The sequence below is a fragment of the Nannobrachium achirus genome, assembly GCF_963921795.1.
Source record: "Nannobrachium achirus genome assembly, chromosome: 1".
In the NCBI taxonomy this organism is placed as follows: domain Eukaryota; kingdom Metazoa; phylum Chordata; class Actinopteri; order Myctophiformes; family Myctophidae; genus Nannobrachium; species Nannobrachium achirus.
This window is the reverse complement of record NC_137810.1, coordinates 24,769,983-24,789,655: the sequence shown is the minus strand read 5'-3', so window position 1 is coordinate 24,789,655 and position 19,673 is coordinate 24,769,983. Positions and strand designations below refer to the sequence as shown.

Here is a 19,673-nt window from a genome sequence, read left to right as displayed (position 1 = left end):
AGCAAATGAACTCTTCCATGTTTAAAGCGAGAGGGATGGGAGAGGAGGTGAGAGGTAAAGGGAAGAGAGGAGAAGCAGAGAGTGTGATAGGGAAGAGAGGAAGAAGAAGAAGCGGGGATGAGAGGAAGGAGGGGCGGCTGACTGTTCATCCCTCACTGAGTGCCTGTGGCAGCCGCAGTGCTGCTGCTACTGAGGCACTTAGACTGGACTGGACTGGACTGGACTCTCCTGCATGGTCACAGTGGACTGGAGCTCCTTATCTAGACCAGCACAAACTTCTGTCCATTGTCCCCTTCTCCTATTTCTCATCTCCTATCCCTGGTGGCTCCCGGCGAGTCATATCTAAAGTGTAATGCGGCCATATATATTGTATAATCCTTTCTGATGCTCAAAGTATTAAAAATATATATATAACAAAAATCAATAATAGCACAACCTAGTGGAGTAACCGCAGCAGCAGGAGGAAGGCTTTGGGCTGCGGCAGAAAGCACAGCCCATTGTGGGCGTCGCCAGCGGGTGCAAGGGGAGCCAATTGAAAAGGAGAAATTCCTCGTATTTTATTTTTTATTTCTATTTTTATTTATTTATTTAAGCGTGGAGATGTTTGGGAACCACAGAATTAAATCACAGGGAGATAGTCTCTTCATGTCTGACAGTGTCCAACTGACCATGACAACCACAAGTCACACACACACACACACACACACACACACACACACACACACACACACACACACACACACACACACACACACACGTGTATGCATGGGCCCGGTTTTATTATCTAAACAAAGCATGAATTCATAATGTTATTATAGGACTGCGTGCTTCCATAGGATCTCCAGTATGTGTCTTGGTAAGTATCTGAAGGTAATAAAGGCCCTTCATAGAGCTACTAACAGCGCTCCTGTCTATCCCATGGGTTTCAGCTTACTGTGTGACACTATAGAATTATCTGTCTGTAATACAGTATGTTAATGAAGTGTTTTATGCCATCTGCATGTGTTTGTTCGTGACTTAGTAACGGTGCTGGCTCAGTAAAAAACCTCTGTGTTAATTTGTCCCCTTGTAACTTTCAGATTGTACGAATGTAACCAAACATTTACATTTGTACCCTCTCAGATTTGTGTGAGAAATGTGAATGTTTCTATTCACATTCCTGTGCACAAGAACGCACGTGTGTGTGAGAGATCTCCAACAGTTTCTGGTGGAAGGAATGATTTAGAAGTCGGATCAAAGATCGGGTCAAAGATATTTGCACACATTTTCACGTTTTTTTTTCTTCAAAAAATAGCAGATCTACAAGCTCGCAGCGCGGCACTCGGTGCCGCGCTGTGAGCTTGTATATCTGCCATTTTTCAATATTTAAAGCATAAAATAATGGTTAAAGTGGTTAAAATCAGGTCTTTGAACGCAGGAACTTCTTCCTTCTCGTTCTTGAATAACAGAGAGTGATACAAAAGGCTGTGAATAATGCCTGAACCAAACAAAAGCTTTTTTTAAAAGACTGTCACCCTGCTATCTGATATCTGCAGGAACAGCACTGCCTTGAATAAATCTTTTTAGTGAGAGACAAGGAAATTAAAAGCTGACATTTTAAAAGGCTGCTGCCTGCCAGGGCCCCGCGGCACCTCAGATCAATAGCTGGAGTTCTTAACATTTCCCGCGCATATTAGCTGCAGTTCTGTGCAGCATGTCAACAATGATCTGCAAACAAACAAAAAAGTACCGCAGGAATATTATGGAAAGGTTTTTCTAGTTTTGAGTTTCTAGTCATGTGGGAAGCGAGTTCATAGAGAGCTGTGTGTGTGTGTGTGTGTGTGTGTGTGTGTGTGTGTGTGTGTGTGTGTGTGTGTGTGTGTGTGTGTGTGTGTGTGTGTGTGTGTGTGTGTGTGTGTGTGTGTGTGTGTGTGTGTGTGTGTGTGTGTGTGTGTGTGTGCGTGCGTGCGTGCGTGCGTGCGTGCGTGCGTGCGTGCGTGCGTGCGTGCGTGCGTGCGTGCGTGCGTGCGTGCGTGCGTGCGTGCGTGCGTGCGTGCGTGCGTGCGTGCGTGCGTGCGTGCGTGCGTGCGTGCGTGCGTGCGTGCGTGCGTGCGTGCGTGCGTGCGTGCGTGCACCAATTCCTGGGCATGACGTTAAACTGCTCCGATGTATAGGGCTGTCACAATTATTACATAATCGTCATAATGTTGAATTTTTTTTATATTTGAAAAAAAAGGTCAAAAACAGTGAAAAAGGTCAAAAATTGTGGAAATTGCAGATCTATAAGCTCACAACGCGTCGCATAAGTATAAAGTTGTCAAATATGTCAGTAATTTCTTAGGTTATGTGTCACAATCTACCATGTGCAACTTAAAAGCCTAAACGTCAAACAGAAATGTAATTGTCAACGACAAAAATACAATTAAATTGTTAATCGCAATTATTTGAGTAACAATTAATCGTCATGTAAAATGTCATAATCGTGACAGCCCTACCGATGTAACTACCATCGTCACTGTAGTACCGGTATAGGTGCAGTAGATGCATTGCCACTTTTGTGGACTATGTAGCGTGCATGCAAGAAGGCACTGCACACCAGTGGAATCTAGCAACAGCTGACACTACCTGACAGCCTACAGCTACTGGGAAGAGAGGCAATAGACCCGGCGGCCTTCCATCTGTATGTTAGACGCGCGCGCATACATACTTTCAAAGTGTCCTGTACCCTGTCCTGTTTTTTTTCTCAACCTTTTTGGAGCTCTTGACCCCTAGCATACGGTATCTCTTAGCATATCTCTTACAATCCTGTCTAGGACCACCCCACCTCACCTCTCCACAAATAATCTACATAATATATACAGTAATAAGCGCATAACATTTACATTTGGTTGCACACAGCGAGTTGCGGTGTTTTGACGCTGTTCGCTAGCCTATGGGTCACCAAATATTTTCCGATTCCCCTGGAAGTCACCTGACACATCGATGACGTAATCGTTAAAAAAAGCTTTTAGGTATCAAAAAAAAGAAAAAAAAGAAACACGAGGGGCTGGACACAACTTTGATGCGGAAGCCTCTATCTTTCAAATGGACAGTCACGTATGGACAAGGATTATTTTCCAATTCTAGCACAGCCATAGGCTTCTTTTGAATGCTCCTGTGGACGGATCGGAGCGACGCAGAATAATCAGCGAATCTTCAAAGGTTGGTGAAAAATGCGCTGAATCCTGGCAGTCAATGTGTGAAGCCTTTTACAATAATGGTTACATGTCAAGCTTTTCCCACACTATGCCTATTGGTATAGACTCATGCTTATGAAATATTATTTCACATATTTTTAAAATGTAAAACATTTTCTAATCTAATGTAATGTGTTATTATGCCATGGACCACTACTAGTGGTCTGTGGACCACTGGTTGAGAAACAGCGCTGTACTCCTCTTGTGTTGTCCTCACCATGTGTTGACACTGGTCACCAGGGACCTGAAGTCCTGAGCAGTCAGCAACAACAGAAGAAGAAGAGGGAGGTCACAGACTAAAAAGACAGGAATCATTTTGGACCAGGAGGGGACAAGGGGAGGGGAGGGGGCAAAACAGAACGAGAAAATGGAGGGAGTGTCGTGTTAGCCATGTTGTTGACATCGCTGACATTTGGGTGAGGGACAGCATCAGCCTGTGGCTTTGAGGGCATTCAGGTCCTCAGGGTCAAACACACTCTGAGCTCCTGAAGCAGTCAGACCTGTTTTTTGTATGCAGACACACAACACACGCGCACACACACGCACACACGCGCGCACACACACACACACACACACACACACACACACACACACACACACACACACACACACACACACACACACACACACACACACACACAGACGCACACGCACGCACACGAACACGCACGCACACACACACACACACACAATGACACGACTTTGCCCATAACAGCCATGACCTCAGGCTGTCGTTCTCTGTTCACCTGTCATACCGTTATCCCCTTCCATTACCAGCCAGGGCCCTTCCTCTCTGTCAGCCGGCTTACAGGAGCTTAACGCTGGGCTGCAGGAGACAGGCCCTCACTTTAATACCACGGGGAGCCGCCCCAAACTGCCACAGCTCCCTGTTTCTTTTTGACTGCTGGACATAAACAAGCTGCATGTTGGGCCAATACCTATAAGACTTCTGTTATGTACAGAAGACAATCTTTCCTATTTGCCAGCGCAAGACAACACTGACCATCTCCTTTAACCCGGAATGAACCTAGCTGTGACCGTGTACTTTTAGTGCAAGTGAGTTTGTCTAGCTATACTTATGGGGACTAAACGCATGTTCACACAACCACCTGCAGGGGACCTCTGACAGTGTGGGGACAAAATAGTAGGTCCCCACAACGGTTAGGGTTTGGGTTAGGTTTAGGGTTAGGGTTAGGGTTAGGGTTAGGGGTTAGGTTTAGGGATAGAGGTTAGGGTAAGGCCACAGGACTTGCATAAAAATGAATGGAAGTCTATGTAATGTCCCTACAAGTGATGTATATATAGTGTGTGCGTGTGCGTGTGCGTGCTTATGGCGTTCCTTCCATATCTAAATTCCCGCCTCCGCGTTACTCACCCGCGTGCTTTAATGGTCATGTACTTTTAAATGTTGTGTACTTTCCCATTGTCACATAGGGCTGACCTTCGATTGAATTTTTTGCAATCGAAGCTCGTTCGAGGAAATCGAGCGAACTTCGAAGCTTCGGTGACGGCGACCGGGGGGGGGGGAGCAAAAGTTTATCGGTTACATAAGTGATAACCGGAAATGTGTTTAAAAATGCGCGATTTACCCAATTTTAAAAGGGAAAACACACCAGTTTTTTCCTCATAATAAAGCTCCCTATTTTCATTAAATACAACAATACAACGAGGAAGAAGAAGAAGAATAGGCTATGATACGAATGTTTTCTATATTAAAGAAAAGTGTTTTTGCAGTACAGTAGGATTGACATAATCACATCACGTCTGTAATGTAACACATCGCGGCTGCAACAGCAAACACTGCAGCGCGACTCAAGAGCCCTATATAACAAACAGATTAACTCCCAAGTCCCAAGGTGTACTGTACACGCAAATGTAATAGTAGATTTTATAGTAAATAATTGCACTGCAGTGTGTCTGATTTAACGTTCCACACTCATCAACCGAAAGCTGACGGTCAGGCTCAGACAACGTACTCTATGCGGGTGCGACTAGTGAGCTTGCAGATCCGATATAAACTTGTCATCATCAACACCACAACAACGTAACCCTAGCAAGTTGGTTTTAAGCTCTTTTTTCCTCTTTAAAACGGGATCGACGCTTACGGGGTCCGTTTTGTAAAATCCAATTTTCGCTGTTTGTTTCCTTGCGTTGAGTTGTGTGTCTGTCAGCGTGTGGAAGTCAGCAACTGCATGCATGGATGTTACACCGACATTGGTTTGGCAAAGAAATGTGTGACTGCATCGCATAGTTGCATTGGGTGATGTTACTCAGACATTGGTGTCACATATGTGACAGCGCGCTGTCTTTTCTTTTCTTTGAATCATCGGCGTCCATTCTGATGGCTTCATGCATGCTCTTGTTGTTGTTGGCTTGTTATTAATGTTAACACGTGTGTGAAAAGGGGGTGACGCTATCACGCTAGAGTGGAGCGAGGCGCATGCAAGCTAAGGCACGCGCCCCCCCCCAAAGGACAAATGGCCGCGGCCGATTATTCAAATTTATTTTTCAAATTCGAATACCGTGCCTTCGAACGAAGCTTCGAATATTCAATTTTTTGGGGAAATGAAACACGAATTAGGCGGAAATTGTACTTTTTTGCTGATAGGGAAAGAGGACTCCTTTACTTTCTCTCATTTGCAAGAAAAAATAAATGCATCATTGATGAAGACTATAGTGAGCATTCTGAACTTATAGGCTTTTTTGTCGCCTTTCCCTCATTCAGACTGGCCTTTTTCAGAAAAACGAATTTAGCCCCAAAATAAATTTTCATTTCATTAATAGGAGATCCTAAAGATAAGAAAAAAACATTTTGTTCTAACTCTGGGAGGGGTATAAAAAGGCCTTTTTTGAGGACTTGCTGCTGCACTGTATATTAGGTGCCTGTGTACTGGAGGTGTGTATGACCCTGTGTGCGTGGCAGGTAGGATTCAGTACAGTGGTACTGGCTGGCTAGCTGTGTGTCAGGGATCAGGTGATCAAAGACAGCAGGAGAGGAACAGGCAGAGCTGCCAGCAGCTATCAGCCTGCCTGCCTCTGATGGCTATGGACAGGGTTCACAGCTCTGCTCTGTTGTGGGGAAACCACAGGTTAGCCAATGTGCTTCAGTGAACCACAGTGTCCTGCCTCACCTGAGAGCTGTACTGTACTGTATATAGCATTCCTTTTCAGCTATTTTAGATTATAGCATGGCATTTTATATGTGCATCAAATCACTTTGTGGGAGTGTTATTTCAACCACTGTGATCTTGCATTATTATATTTGGGGAGATTGTTTGTTTTGGTTATAGAGTTACTGCTGAAAGAACTTTTATGCTTATAATCTGTTAGTTCAAACTTTATCATTAAATATTAACAGTACATAATATGTTGAAAACTTGAAATAAATGCATCTGTTGTAGACAGACATTGTAGCTGTGCTGCTGTGTAAAAGATATCTACTCTATATTACACCCTCCCCACCACTGCAAAACAAAAGTTAATTCTATCTGTATATCTAAGTATTGGTATCCTCTTTTAGCCTGTTTTCTTTAATAATTAATCGTCTTGGTTCCTTCCTGGAAGCAAGGCTATCTGACCACATGCTGGATCGATGCAGATCAAAAGACAACGTTTGGGGCCAACCATTATCCCGTCCACCAGCAACAGCAGAAGCAGCAGCAAGGCTATTTTAGGGCCGGGCCCTGGCTGGCTGGCTGGATGGATGGCTGGATGGATGGCTGGATGGCTGGCTGTTGTGTTTAAAATGTTAACACTTAACAGAGAGGTCAGGGTTACAAAATACTCAGACACCTAAAACGTCTTGGGTGGAATAATTGTGGTTCAATTACTGTAAACCAAAATTCACTATGCAAAATAGAAAACATCCTCTTGACACCCTATTGTTAGAGCAGTGTCTTTCACTCAGCAAATGCTAAACAGTAGTTCTATTCCTAGACTTGCTTTTATGTTATGAATTCTGGAGAAGTCTTACGTAGGTCGTCTGGGACCTGTCTACTAACTGTTCCCAGACTTAGAACAAACAGGTGAGGCAGCGTTTAGTTATGCCTCACACACTATGCTGGAAAAACTTCCAAATGATCTGAGACAGCTCTGACTACTGCAGTCAAAGTCAAAAAAATATATCGTCGTTGTAGCGTGGAAACCTTGTATGTCCAAAACCACTCTTATTACAATTTAAGTTGAATTGTTTATTCTGAAGGAGTATTGTGTTGTAGGCAATAATGAAACTTTGAATAATGAAAAGTCTGCACAAAAGGATTACAGAGAACAGGGACTTCAGTGAACCATGTGAATAGATTGTCATCCCATGGAAAAGTTATGTTAATCTGATTTGAGTTAACACATATTCAGAACCTTCAGATAGGTGTCTATCATTCGCCTAAAACAAAAAAAGTCAGATTGCTGTAGGTTGAAAGCAGTGCATACCTGAGCAAAGCTGGGAAAAGGGTCTTTATCATAGCCATCGCCAATTGATTGAATAGTTTATTAACAACTTGGTAAACGGCACGGCCAGCGTGTTAATGTGTTATTTTCTACTGTGGTATGAATGTGTGTGCGCGGTGGCACCGCAGAGACACCTGTTCCAGCGTGGCGTGCGGCTCTGATGGAGATGGTGGAGAGCTTTGACACGCTCCGGCGACATGACAGCTCAGACAGCATGGATGTTAATCTCTTCTAACTGCTCCCAACCTAATTAAATCTTCCAGGGTAGTGATCAGCACACACAGACACACACACACACACACACACACACACACACACACACACACACACACACACACACACACACACACACACACACATGCACACATCAGACATTCGCCATCTACAAAATCACACAGAAATTGGGCTTCCAAATTGGTCCTTGGTGTGTGTGTGTGTGTGTGTGTGTGTGTGTGTGTGTGTGTGTGCGTGTGCGTGTGTGCGTGTGCGTGTGTGTGCGTGCGTGCGTGCGTGCGTGCGTGTGCAATGCCAATTAGGAATTTGGTTGGACCAACCCTTGTTGTGAACCTAAAAATCAAACCAACAGTGCCCTTCTCTATCTGTTCCTGTCTGTCAGTACAAATACAAATAAAAAGTGTGTGTGAGCGTGCGTGTGTGTGTGAGTGTTGAGTGTGCCTGGCCTGCATCGGGTGCACGTATTGGCCTAGGTTTGCATAACATTTGTGCTGCGGCATCAGTATAAGTAGTGGCACAATAAAACTCCATTATTTTTTAGGGCAATGCACGGAAGTCCTCTGTTTGTCTGTGAACTGTCCGTGGCTCCATCTGTCTCCCATTTCTTCCCTTGTACAGATGTGCCACTTGAGAACTTCACACGACATGCCATTGGCAAGACAGTGGATTGTCAGTAAATTGTTAGACAGTTAGAAAAGAGGGCATTTGTAAAGGTGTTGTTACGTAAATGCTGTTCAGATTATTTTTTCCAATGAAAAGAAGTGTTGAAAAGTGACTTGTTTTGTTTTCAGTAACAAAAGAGAAGAATTAACAAACAGTTAAAAGAACCTTGGAAAGCAAGTATTTCCGGAAACAAATGCAGGAAAAGTACAGCAAATTTCGAGGTTTTGAAATGGCACATCTGTACATCATCGACATGGCATCATCAGTTTCTGGCAATATCAGGGATCCTCTATCTCCATATTTGGTCGATCGGTCGTATGTTACTGGATACGGCACTGGGTACTCTGACGATGGGTACAATGGGTGTTAGATTCCCAGCTTGCACTGTTGCCGACTTAAAATCGTTCCCGTGGTCTCTGAAGATGCCGGCGCTCTTCGGGGACAGGTCTAGTTTTAGTTAAACGGAGAAGTTGCAAGTACCAGTTGCAAAAACCCTCCGTGGTAACTTAACCCTGATAGTTAAAGACCCTTACAAGTCCATTTGTACACAAATAAATCACCAATCAGGTTGTTTGTTGCAAGTGCAGTGATGGTGAGGCACTGCACAGAGAATAGACCAGTGGTTCTCAACCTTTTCAGGCCTCAACCCCCAAAAATAATCATATTTGAAGTGGGGACCACTTAAAAAGTCCTTAAATACTCAGTTTAGAAATGTGCAGATACCCTCTATACACTTAAACTTTATGTTGGTTTGTTTACTGTTGAGTGAGAAAACAATGTTGCACATTAAGGTTAATCATCTGGGGACTCCCCCCCCAAAAATAATTTGGGGACCCCTCTGGGGGTCCCGACCCACAGGTTGAAAACCACTGACATAAAGATCCAATCACTTAAAACCCTCCGTGGTAACTTAACCCTGATAGTTGGAGACCCTTACAAGTCCATTTGTACACAGATAAATCACCAGTCACCTTGTTGCAAGTGCAGTGATGGCGAGGCACTGCACAGAGAATAGAGGAAACCACATACCACGGACCTGACAGAACAATGGGTCTCAACACAGGCCCTGTTCCAAAGCTTTTGGTACAATGCCGTCCTCCTTTTGTAAAGGATGAAATCAGGCTGATATGCAGCCTCTCATCTTGTCTCTGTTCCACCCACAGCACACTTGGTGCTTGTTAGTAAAGTCTTCCAGGCTGTGCCTACCTTGCTATCGAGCTCTCGTGTGTTATCAACTATCCCACTGTGTTGTCTTGTTTGTGAGAGACAAGTCTTTTTTTTAATGTATCCACCGCCTCGCCACGGGAACAATGGATCCTCTTCTAATCATTTAGGCTCCAGTGAAATCAGAGAGACACAGAGAGAGAGACACAGAGAGAGACAGAGAGAGAGAGAGAGTTTTGTGCCTCTCACCCTACAGTAGTGGTTCTCAACCTGTGGGTCGGGACCCATATTATTTTGGGTGGTCCCCAGATGATTAACTTCATGTGCAACATTGTTCTCTCACTCAACAGTAAACAAACCAACATAGAGTTTAAGTGTATAGCACATTTCTAAAGTGACAATTTAAGTGATTTTTAAAACCTCTGAAATGACAAATTAAACTTTAGTCAAATGGTCAAATATTAGTCACCAAAATTGTGAAAATAGCTGATCTACATGCTCACAACGCCTCAGAGCCGTGATATCCACGACTTTCCAACGCCCCATAGTGCATTGCGCAGACGCTGTACCGAGCTTCCGGCGCCACAGCCGAGTGTGATTTACAAGCTCACAACGTTTGCATCTGCGACGCGACGTGAGCTTGTATGTCTGCTGTTAAACCGGAAGTGTGGTCCAAACAGGTCCAAATAATCTCCAGTAAACTCCCGCGGAAACAGGTGGATACAAAATGTAATGCCTCGACACTTAGTGCTCGTCAGGGTGAGGGGTCCTCCGTTAAAATATGATTCTTTTGGGGGTTGCGGCCTAAAAAGGTTGAGAACCTGTGACCTACAGTACCTGTCTTCATCACACCTGCCCATCCAGTCTATAGTGCCCCCATCTCCATCCGTCTGTCTGTCTGTCTAACTAGCTGTCTCTCTGTGTGCCTACTTCTCTCACACCTTTATTGTTGTGTGCTTATCAGGCCGTCAGCCCTATCTGTGTGTCTGTGTGTCTGTCTATTTGCACTCATGCTCTTTCCTTCAACTTCATCTCTATCTGTCTGTCTGTCTGTCTGTCTGTCTGTCTGTCTGTCTGTCTGTCTGTCTGTCTGTCTGTCTGTCGGTCCACCTCTTCCTGCTGAGTTAAACAAGCCTAACAAATAGATTACATCCGGTAGAAAAAGCCAAGCTAAAGGAAGGAGACAATCTGAATTTGTCGTGGATAATGAATGAAGAGAAAGAAAGAGAGAGAAGGAGAGAGAGAGAGAGAGAGAGAGAGAGAGAGAGAGAGAGAGAGAGAGAGAGAGAGAGAGAGAGAGAGAGAGAGAGAGAGAGAGAGAGAGAGAGAGAGAGAGAGAGAGAGAGAGAGAGAGAGAGAGAGAGAGAGAGAGAGAGAGAGAGAGAGAGAGAGAGAGAGAGAGAGACTGTGCAGCCAGTGCAAACCAGTGGAGAGAATAAGGCAGTATTTGCCTGAGGGGAAAAGGCTGAAAAGCAGCTCTTGCAACAGATGTGCGGGGCAGTAAAGTGTAATTGAAATGCCAGCAGCAATGGTCTTATCTCCCCGCTACAGGAGCCCGCTGCCAGTCTCAACATCAGTTAGATGTCATTTTACCTAAGTCTGAATCAGCCTGCCACAATCCCCAATCCCCCGCTCCTCTGATGCTAGGCAGGGGGGAGGAGGAGGGGGAGAGAGGGATGGTGTGGGGGGTGGGGTGGGGAGGGAGGGAGGGAGGGAGGGAGGGATGGTGTTGGGAGGAGGAGAAATGGAGGGGAAGGAGGGAGTCTGTAATAGGATTTCAGTAGCACCCAGTTAACTTTCACCACCTGGACTTAGTTGGTAATTTGATATGCTCCATCAATGGGATTCATTTACTGCACCCCACCCACCCCTCGGTATTGCCATCACCATTCATTCTGCCTATTTATTTATTTATTTGGTTAGTTACTTCTTTCTGCATGTTTTTCTCACTCCTCCAGATCCTAATCATGGAGAGCTTATGAGGAGACTATTTTTACTTATTTTTTGCCAGGGAAGCGAGCCCTGTCCTTGGGCTATAGGGGAACTTTAAAGCCTGCCACCTTGGTTGTTGCTGCTCTATGCAGGCCATGGCTGAGCATCAGTTTGGGCCGGGCAGGCAACATTCCCGCCAGGGAACCGCCATGGTGCGGTGGCCAGATTAGAAGCTGGTGCTACCAGAGATGCTGCCTTTTATCGGGGGCTTTGTACTGCTACATGGGGTCATGTGAGGGACATTACAGCTGCCTTATCTCCTCATTGTGCTGATAATCTGTCATCATTTTGCCGTGATGCTGGTGGTGGCATTTCAAAAATCCTGTGTTGGTTTCTATTTTAGTGGCCAGGTTCATATTTTTCTCTCTCTGTGTGTGTGTGTGTGTGTGTGTGTGTGTGTGTGTGTGTGTGTGTGTGTGTGTGTGTGTGTGTGTGTGTGTGTGTGTGTGTGTGTGTGTGTGTGTGTGTGTGTGTGCGTGCGCGCGCATGTGTGCATCTGTGTGATGGGGAAGAAAATTAGTAGAGAACTGATTAATTATACCTTTTCCTCTGGTATGAAACTGCATTTGAGATGTTATGGTGTTCATTCTTCAGCTGTGTTCTAGCTATTAATTTAAATGATATGCTTGTCTTTCAGAGGGTGATTTTCAACGTGGTCAACTTCTCCAAGACCAAGAGCCTGTACAGAGATGGCATGTCTCCAGTGGTCAAGTCTACCAGCAGGCCCAAATGGTAGGTCGATAAAACATTAACAACAACACCAGCAACCACAAAAAACAACAATAGCATCCGCAGACATACGCTGCAAATCAGCTTTTTCATACAAATACATTTTGGCTGCATGGGGCCAGACCCCCATCTGATAATATTTGTGCCCTGGCACCTCCATACAAGATGGAGTAGTCCCTGGCCCCCATTGTGTTGCTAAAATATTCCAAATCGTACAAATGTTTTGTAGATTTCTAGATTTGCAATATAGTGATCTATTAGATCACTATTTTCAAATAGCTACTGTATAGCTATACTGGCCCAGAACAGACAGGATGTAAATCCTTTGTTGCTGCCCTATATTCCAGCCGGCATTAAGTAAGTAAGTAATTAATGTAATACAGATGTTTATGGCGGCTGGAATGAAGCCGGCATTTTGGAATTTTTACCAAATGTAGCTGGGGTTCCCCTGGGCTCCTACTCCTTTGAGAACCACTGCAGTTTTCTCCCAAACTTTGAGAAAGCAGTTCTTTGGTCTGTCCGATGACTAGCTTGTACAATCCACCCTGACTGCACTCACACACACACACACACACACACACACACACACACACACACACACACACACACACACACACACACACACACACACACACACACACACACACACACACACACACACACACACACACACAGCCTAAAGACTGATGCTTTAGATTTCCAGAGTGGAAGCGTCTAGGCCCATTAGCATGTGATCCGTTGGTTGGCGGCATGATGGCTGTCGGAGGTAATAACGGCTGACTGACAGATGCAGAGGTGCTTGTGCGCGTAAGTGGTGTGTGCGTGTAAGTGGTGTGTGTGTGCACAAAGGTGTGGCAAGAAGGGAACGGGGGGGGGGGGGGGTCTGGTGCAGTTGGGGTTGGGTGCGAGGCGTCTGCCAGACAGGCTGGTGGAGCCAGCGGGGCGAGGAGGGGGAACAGGGTGGCGTGATGAAGTGTGGCCGTCCAACAGGATCTCTGACATCTGTCATCGGCCGGCGGAGGGCATCCACGGGAACGCCAGGCATCTGCCACCCTGAGCTGTCTGCGTTCTGCCAGCCTCGGAGCCCAGAACTCACCGTATAGCACCGCCACGCACCGGTCGCAGGCTAATGGGAAGAGACAGCGGGTGACATGGTAGAGAGGAGAGATGAACTGCTGTCCACAACACAACACAACACAACACAACACAACACACATGATACAGCTGGAGCTCACTGAGTCAACTTTGCGTTGGGAGTTTCTCTGTTGTGACTCTCGCTCAGCGCCACTGGCGTAACTATATAGGGGTGCAGTTGGGGAGCGTGTCGATATTGCAACTAACATTTGTTCGACGTTCCATTTGTTCGACGCAGGTGAATGTTAACCTGGTGAAATGCTAACCTGCCGACGCTGGTGAATGCTAACCTGGTGAATGTTAACCACTATGCCTAAACCTAACCCAGACTCTTACCCTAACCTTAGTAAAACTATGCCTAAACCTAACCCTAATCCTAACCCTAACCCTTAGTCGAAATAATGACACGTAGAAATTGCCTGTGCAGTCACACCGGGGCCAGTGGGGTGGGGGGCCCGCTCCTGCCGGTGGTGTGTTGAACACGGCTTTCTTTCTCTCTCTTTCTCACTCGTCCGCTGTCTGTTTCGCTCGCTCTCTCCCTCAAATACACACGCCGTTAAGTTACACCTATTTCCTAACCTGTGGTGCATTGGGAGGTAAAGGGGATACACTTTATTGTGAAGGGACGACCGGAAGAGCAGAAGCGTGTTGCTGCGAAGTTGTTGTTGCGAAGTAGCGAAGACAGTATCATCAGACATCACCCCCGCCACAGTCTATTCGACCCACTGCCGCACCCTCGACTCGACAAGCGATACCGGAGTATCATGAGCCATAACAACAGACTGTGGCAGAGTTTTTATCTAGCAGCTCTCAGGTTGCTAAACAAAACCAATGACTTTAAAGCAACATGATACTGACATGCTGATTGTTTTAGGACCTTTTGTATTGATTGAAACTGATTTTAAAGATTTGTCTTTTGGGCTTTTTGCCTTTATTTGATAGGACAGTAGACTGATAGGAAACGGGGAGAAAGATGGGGAACGACACCCGGCAAAGGTGGTCCGGATCGGGAACCAAACCGGTGACGCCAGCAGGCACCATAGCCTAGTATGTGTTATGCGCCTTTACCACCAGGCCAGCGGGCACCAGAAACCTATTTTTATCATTCTTTACTGCTAATTATTTTCTTCGTGCTCCCTGAGCTGCAAACGTGGAAGCCTGCATAAACAAGAGTTTCACCTTACCGTTACCTGTAATTGTGTTGTGACAATAAAGTTGATTGGTTGATTTCAAGATGGCAGAGCGCCGTATTGAACAGTCAAAACAAGTTGTATCAATACGAGTTAAAACACGCCACAGTCTCTATCAAACGAGAGTGCGATACACAAGCAAGACGTTAATCATAAAGGTGGGCCGTGGACATATTTATGTACATAACCATTTGATTGTTCGTTATTCTGAAGAGTGATGTTCTCATAAACGGATGATGCATTATTGAGATGCCACACGCAGCACGCACACACAATGTGCAAATAATGTAATGTACTGTAGCTCATTTATGTATTTGTGCAAGATGAAAGCTGTATTATTACTCCTTTATGTTCAAATAGTTTTACAGCGAAAAATGCATTTACACACTTGCTTGTCATAAATACATAAGAACTGTCCATTGTCCACTATAGCGTCATTGTCCAGCAGAATCTTGTATCTCCAAGTTTCAAATGTGCATGTTTTTTTTTTCATAAATGAAAGCCATGCCTCATCATAAGACTGTTGCACAAAACTAGCTAAAATAGCAGATCTACACGGTGCGAGGCTTCTTTGCTTGTATCGGATATTATCACTAGTTTAAATCATTTTCACATACCACGTTTCCACCCGACAACGACGATAGGCTAATCAGGATATACAGTATGACTATCTGCCAGTGCCCAACACGCATTCATGAGCCTACAACACACAGCTCGGCTCGAGCCAGTGTATTGTTGCTGTCCTAAATAGCTTGTTGTTTTGAAAATAGCAGATGAAAAGCATTCACAATATTTTACAGAAAATAGTAGATCTACAAGCTCACAATGCGTGGCACGCGTCGTTGTTTTTCTATGATCACCTACAGTTACATCCTAAAATCGTAATGCAAGGTTTAAAGCCATTAACTAGTAATCGAGAATTATATAATTTCCTTATTTGTCAAAGTTTGTGTTTATTTATAATGATACTATCAGGCAGTTTTACACACATTTTTTGAGGTACAGGATGTTAATTAGTGGGATTCTCAACAAAGCCTTTTAAACACTACAGTAATCATATGACACCGGACCTGTTTTGGGGATTAATACTCTCTCATACTGAGACATTTACAGCGTCAGTCACAACGGGAGGTAATGTGGCTTGGGTCCGGGCTCCTGTTACCATGGTGGGCTAATACCATGTTACCACTCCTCACAACACAGTGTCTGCTACTAAAAGCCACCGAGACGAGAAGCATTTCACCCGAGACGCGGAGGAACTATTTTTGAACCGTCTGCGGTTTCCAAGACGGCAGATGACTTTGTTTGTGTCCCTGCGAAGTGGTCCAGATGCTTTTTAACACAGCCTCCTCTATTTGACTTTCCGTCACCACAACAAAGCTCGGGCGGCTCCAAAAGCAGTAATCTTCGTCTCTGACAGTTACAGATATGGAATAAATAGAAGAAAAGGCATGAGCGCAGAGGGTCTCACCCGTCTGATCCAAAAACCTGCCGGAGCACATAAACGCTACGCAGCAAGACGGAGCGGCAGGGGGCCAGACGGACGGATGGACAGAGAGGGAACAACAGACATAGAAAGAAAAAAAAGATAACCGATACAAAACGTCGAAAATACTGGAAAGAGAAATTCACCGAGACAGGTAGACAGGAGGGAGAGAGAGAGGAGAGGTATAGGAGAATAGATTGCCCCCACTCCCTCTGTATTTATCAGAAGAGTCGTCAGTATTAGCTCAGGAGTTGAAGCCTTTATCTCCCCATGCAGGTGCTCCATGTCCTAGGGCCTCCACCACAGTCTGCTGCTGGAGGCTGTGGCTCTGCCAGTCCTGGCCCGGCCGTCGGCCTCGGCTGGGCGTCCCTGTGAGAGACAGCTGGCAGATTACAGCCCGGCGGGGCCTCTCTCTGCTACAGGTGGCAGGATCTATCCTCCTCCAAGCCCCCCCCCCCCCACACACACACACAGGGGTGTCGCAACATATTCTGAGCCCTGGGTACTTTAACTATTGAAAACCCGCGCTGGGGGCTTGTAGTTTCTATGTCAGTGGTGCTCAAACTGTTTCATGTGAAGGACCCCCAAAATGATATGTATTTGGCCATGGAACCCCCATCTCAAAATACGTAGTTCCAGGGACCCCCCAGAAGCTAAATTTGAGTTACAAATGTTCGCTTAAAAAAATACATATATTCAAAGATTTGCGCTAATTTTCACGACTTTTCAAAAATAGCAGATCTACAAGCTCGCAGCGCGGCACTCGGTGCCGCGCTGTGAGCTTGTATATCTGCTATTTTTCAATAGCTAAAAGTATAAAATAATTCCAGGCTCCTCCACCTTGGGCCCTAGTAACTCAGTCCTCAGTCCCACCTTTCCCCCCCCTTGTGACACCCCTGCACACACACACACCTCCATCCACCCCTCCACCCCTTGCCACCCCAACCTCCAGCTTCCAGCCCCTGGAGCAGGACACATCAGAGCAGACAGAGTGCCGTATTTATCCTCCATGATTCTGACACACAGGAGCGGGATCCATGCCTACACTGACAGATGACTTAAACAGGCCTGTGATGCTTGGTGGCACGTGAAATGGGTGGATGAATGATGACTCTCGTTGCCCTCAGAACTCCTAACCAGATCATTCCGTATGAACAGAGGCGATAAGCGCCGGACTATGAGATGTGCAGTATATGTGGAGACTGAGGCACATCATGTGTGGTGTATGATGGCCTCTTGTCATTTGACTTTATGGACTTGGAAAATGCTTTTGGATTTTATAGTAGAAAATATATATTCTTTAGATATATGCATGATATGAATGGATTAATGTTCTACTCATGGGATGAATGCATCAATTCACCAGCTAGCTAGTTCTGTGTAAAGGACTAGATGGAGATGCATCATCATGATCGGTCTGTGTGCGGGGCAGCATTTTGGAAGTTATAACGTATTACTAAGTAATACAATATAATACTGCACTTATATAGAATTGGGTATTGGTTTCTCAATCTTTTTTTCTGCATGGGCACACTTTTCATGTCCCAAGAATCCATGGGCACACCAACATAATACGGGGGTGTAAATATCGTCACTGTCGGGAAGAAACCTTGTATCTCCAAGTTTCAAATGTGTATGTTTCTTCGCAAAGTAAAGCCCTGCTTCATCATACAAGGCTGTCGCACAACAGAAGTGAAAACAGCAGATCTACATCTTGTAGATCGGCTGTTTTCACTAGTTTAAATCATTTTTAAAATGATTAATACAATACTGGCTTTCAAGCAGTTTCAAGGGGCACACTTGACCCTTCTCAGGGGCACACCAAAGGTCCCCAGGCACAGTGGTTGAGAAACACTAGCCTAAAGGTTAGAGAAGCGAGCTTGAGACCGAAAGGTTTCCCGGTTGGATGGCCTGGAGGAAGGATCTGGGATGGGAAGTGAATGACCACCACTCACCCCTCCCTCTACACTGCTGAAGTGCCCCTGAGCAAGGCAGCATAGGGAATAGCAATGGGCGTGGTTTACTGGTGCCACAAAAAAAGAATCTGCCATTCATCGAGATTCATCGAGATTTACACAAATATTGATATCAATTATTTTAAAGTTATACCATGTAACTTTTTTTATAAAACAAATCTTAAAATTGTCCTAACTGTTAAATCGCTAAAGTTTTAGAACACCCATTCCGTTATTTTCAGCTTCTAAAGCCTTCTCTTTATATGTTTTCTATGATCCTTACCGGGGCCCGGTTTTCGCGGAAAAATAGCGTCATCTGCATCATGTGTATATGTTGGCCAATCACATCGCAGATCATACACACATGATACACTACCGGCCAATCACAGCTTATCTGCTCTGGTCTTCAGGAAGTAGCCTCCGCTCAGCTACAGTGTTTACCCAAGCCCCCAGAACCCTGGGGGTGCCCTGAAACCAAATGGAGTACCTCGTTTTGAGGTACTGCAGTTGGGTCTACTCACATGAACGCGCGTCTAGGCTTCTTTGTATTGACGCGCGTTCATACCGGAAGTGCTCGTTCATGAAGCGCGTCCATGAACACAAATTATGACCAAAAATGCGTCACAGTAGACCCACTACGTCACGGTTTTACTAGCCGGAAGGAGGGGTGAAAACGCCTCATGCGCTGGGTGAGCAACTCAATGCAAGTGGACGGGCGGGGATATCTGGTGTCCTCTCTATTCTTATTATAACTCTATGTGTTTACCATGGTGAAGGATTTTAACCTCTTAACTCTTTGAGCGCCAGCGCCCTCTAGGGGCCAAAGAATGCCAGCGCATCTCTCATAGGCGAGCGCTTTAGCTTCCAGGACTTCAGCTTCCAGGACCTGACGTCCTCACGTTCATGCACGGCATGGAAATGTCCCGGATGAAGATGCTAACAGAATGGCTATTCCCATTTTGTCATCTAAAAGATCATTTTTGGGCGATTTCGCCGTAAATAAACCTCGCGCCGCTTTCCTAAAACACAAAAAAGAGATATAAGCCTTTAAAGATGCGGTCTTTCATTAGGCGGAGATTGGCGATTGCGTTCGCAAATTACGGCCGGCCGGGACGTTGTTAGCTTTCGGCTAGTAGCTACAAAAATCAAGCCAGGCTTCAGAAGGCCTCTTATCATTTTATTCATTTAATTAAATAAAGCCGAACTACTTCGGGATCGGCACACTCGTGTACTCATCGGAAGCGGCGCCGAACATCGGGTGAACATTGGGGAGCTCAAAAATGTATTTTAAACCATTTTTAATGGAATATATCGTCGGACAGAGTAGAACGGCTAGCTGGCTAGCGGCTAGCGAGCCAGGACCACCCACGACTCTACAAGCAGCTCGGGGTAAGTGAATTAATAAAAAAAAGATTGTATTGGATTGAAATAAAGCCGAACTAGTTCGGGATCGGCACCAGATGAG

General features: G+C 45.3%; 1 protein-coding gene across 1 annotated transcript in view; it reads left to right on the top strand.

Annotated features, from left to right (window-relative positions):
• agbl4 (AGBL carboxypeptidase 4) overlaps positions 1-19,673 on the top strand; it is a gene marked incomplete at its 5' end in the record, with an annotated part of 446,034 nt that overhangs the window by 159,509 nt on the left and 266,852 nt on the right. Inside the window, one exon of the mRNA XM_080727779.1 lies at positions 12,352-12,446. Coding sequence (XP_080583905.1) covers positions 12,352-12,446 — 95 coding nt within the window. The remainder of the gene's footprint in view (positions 1-12,351; positions 12,447-19,673) is intronic.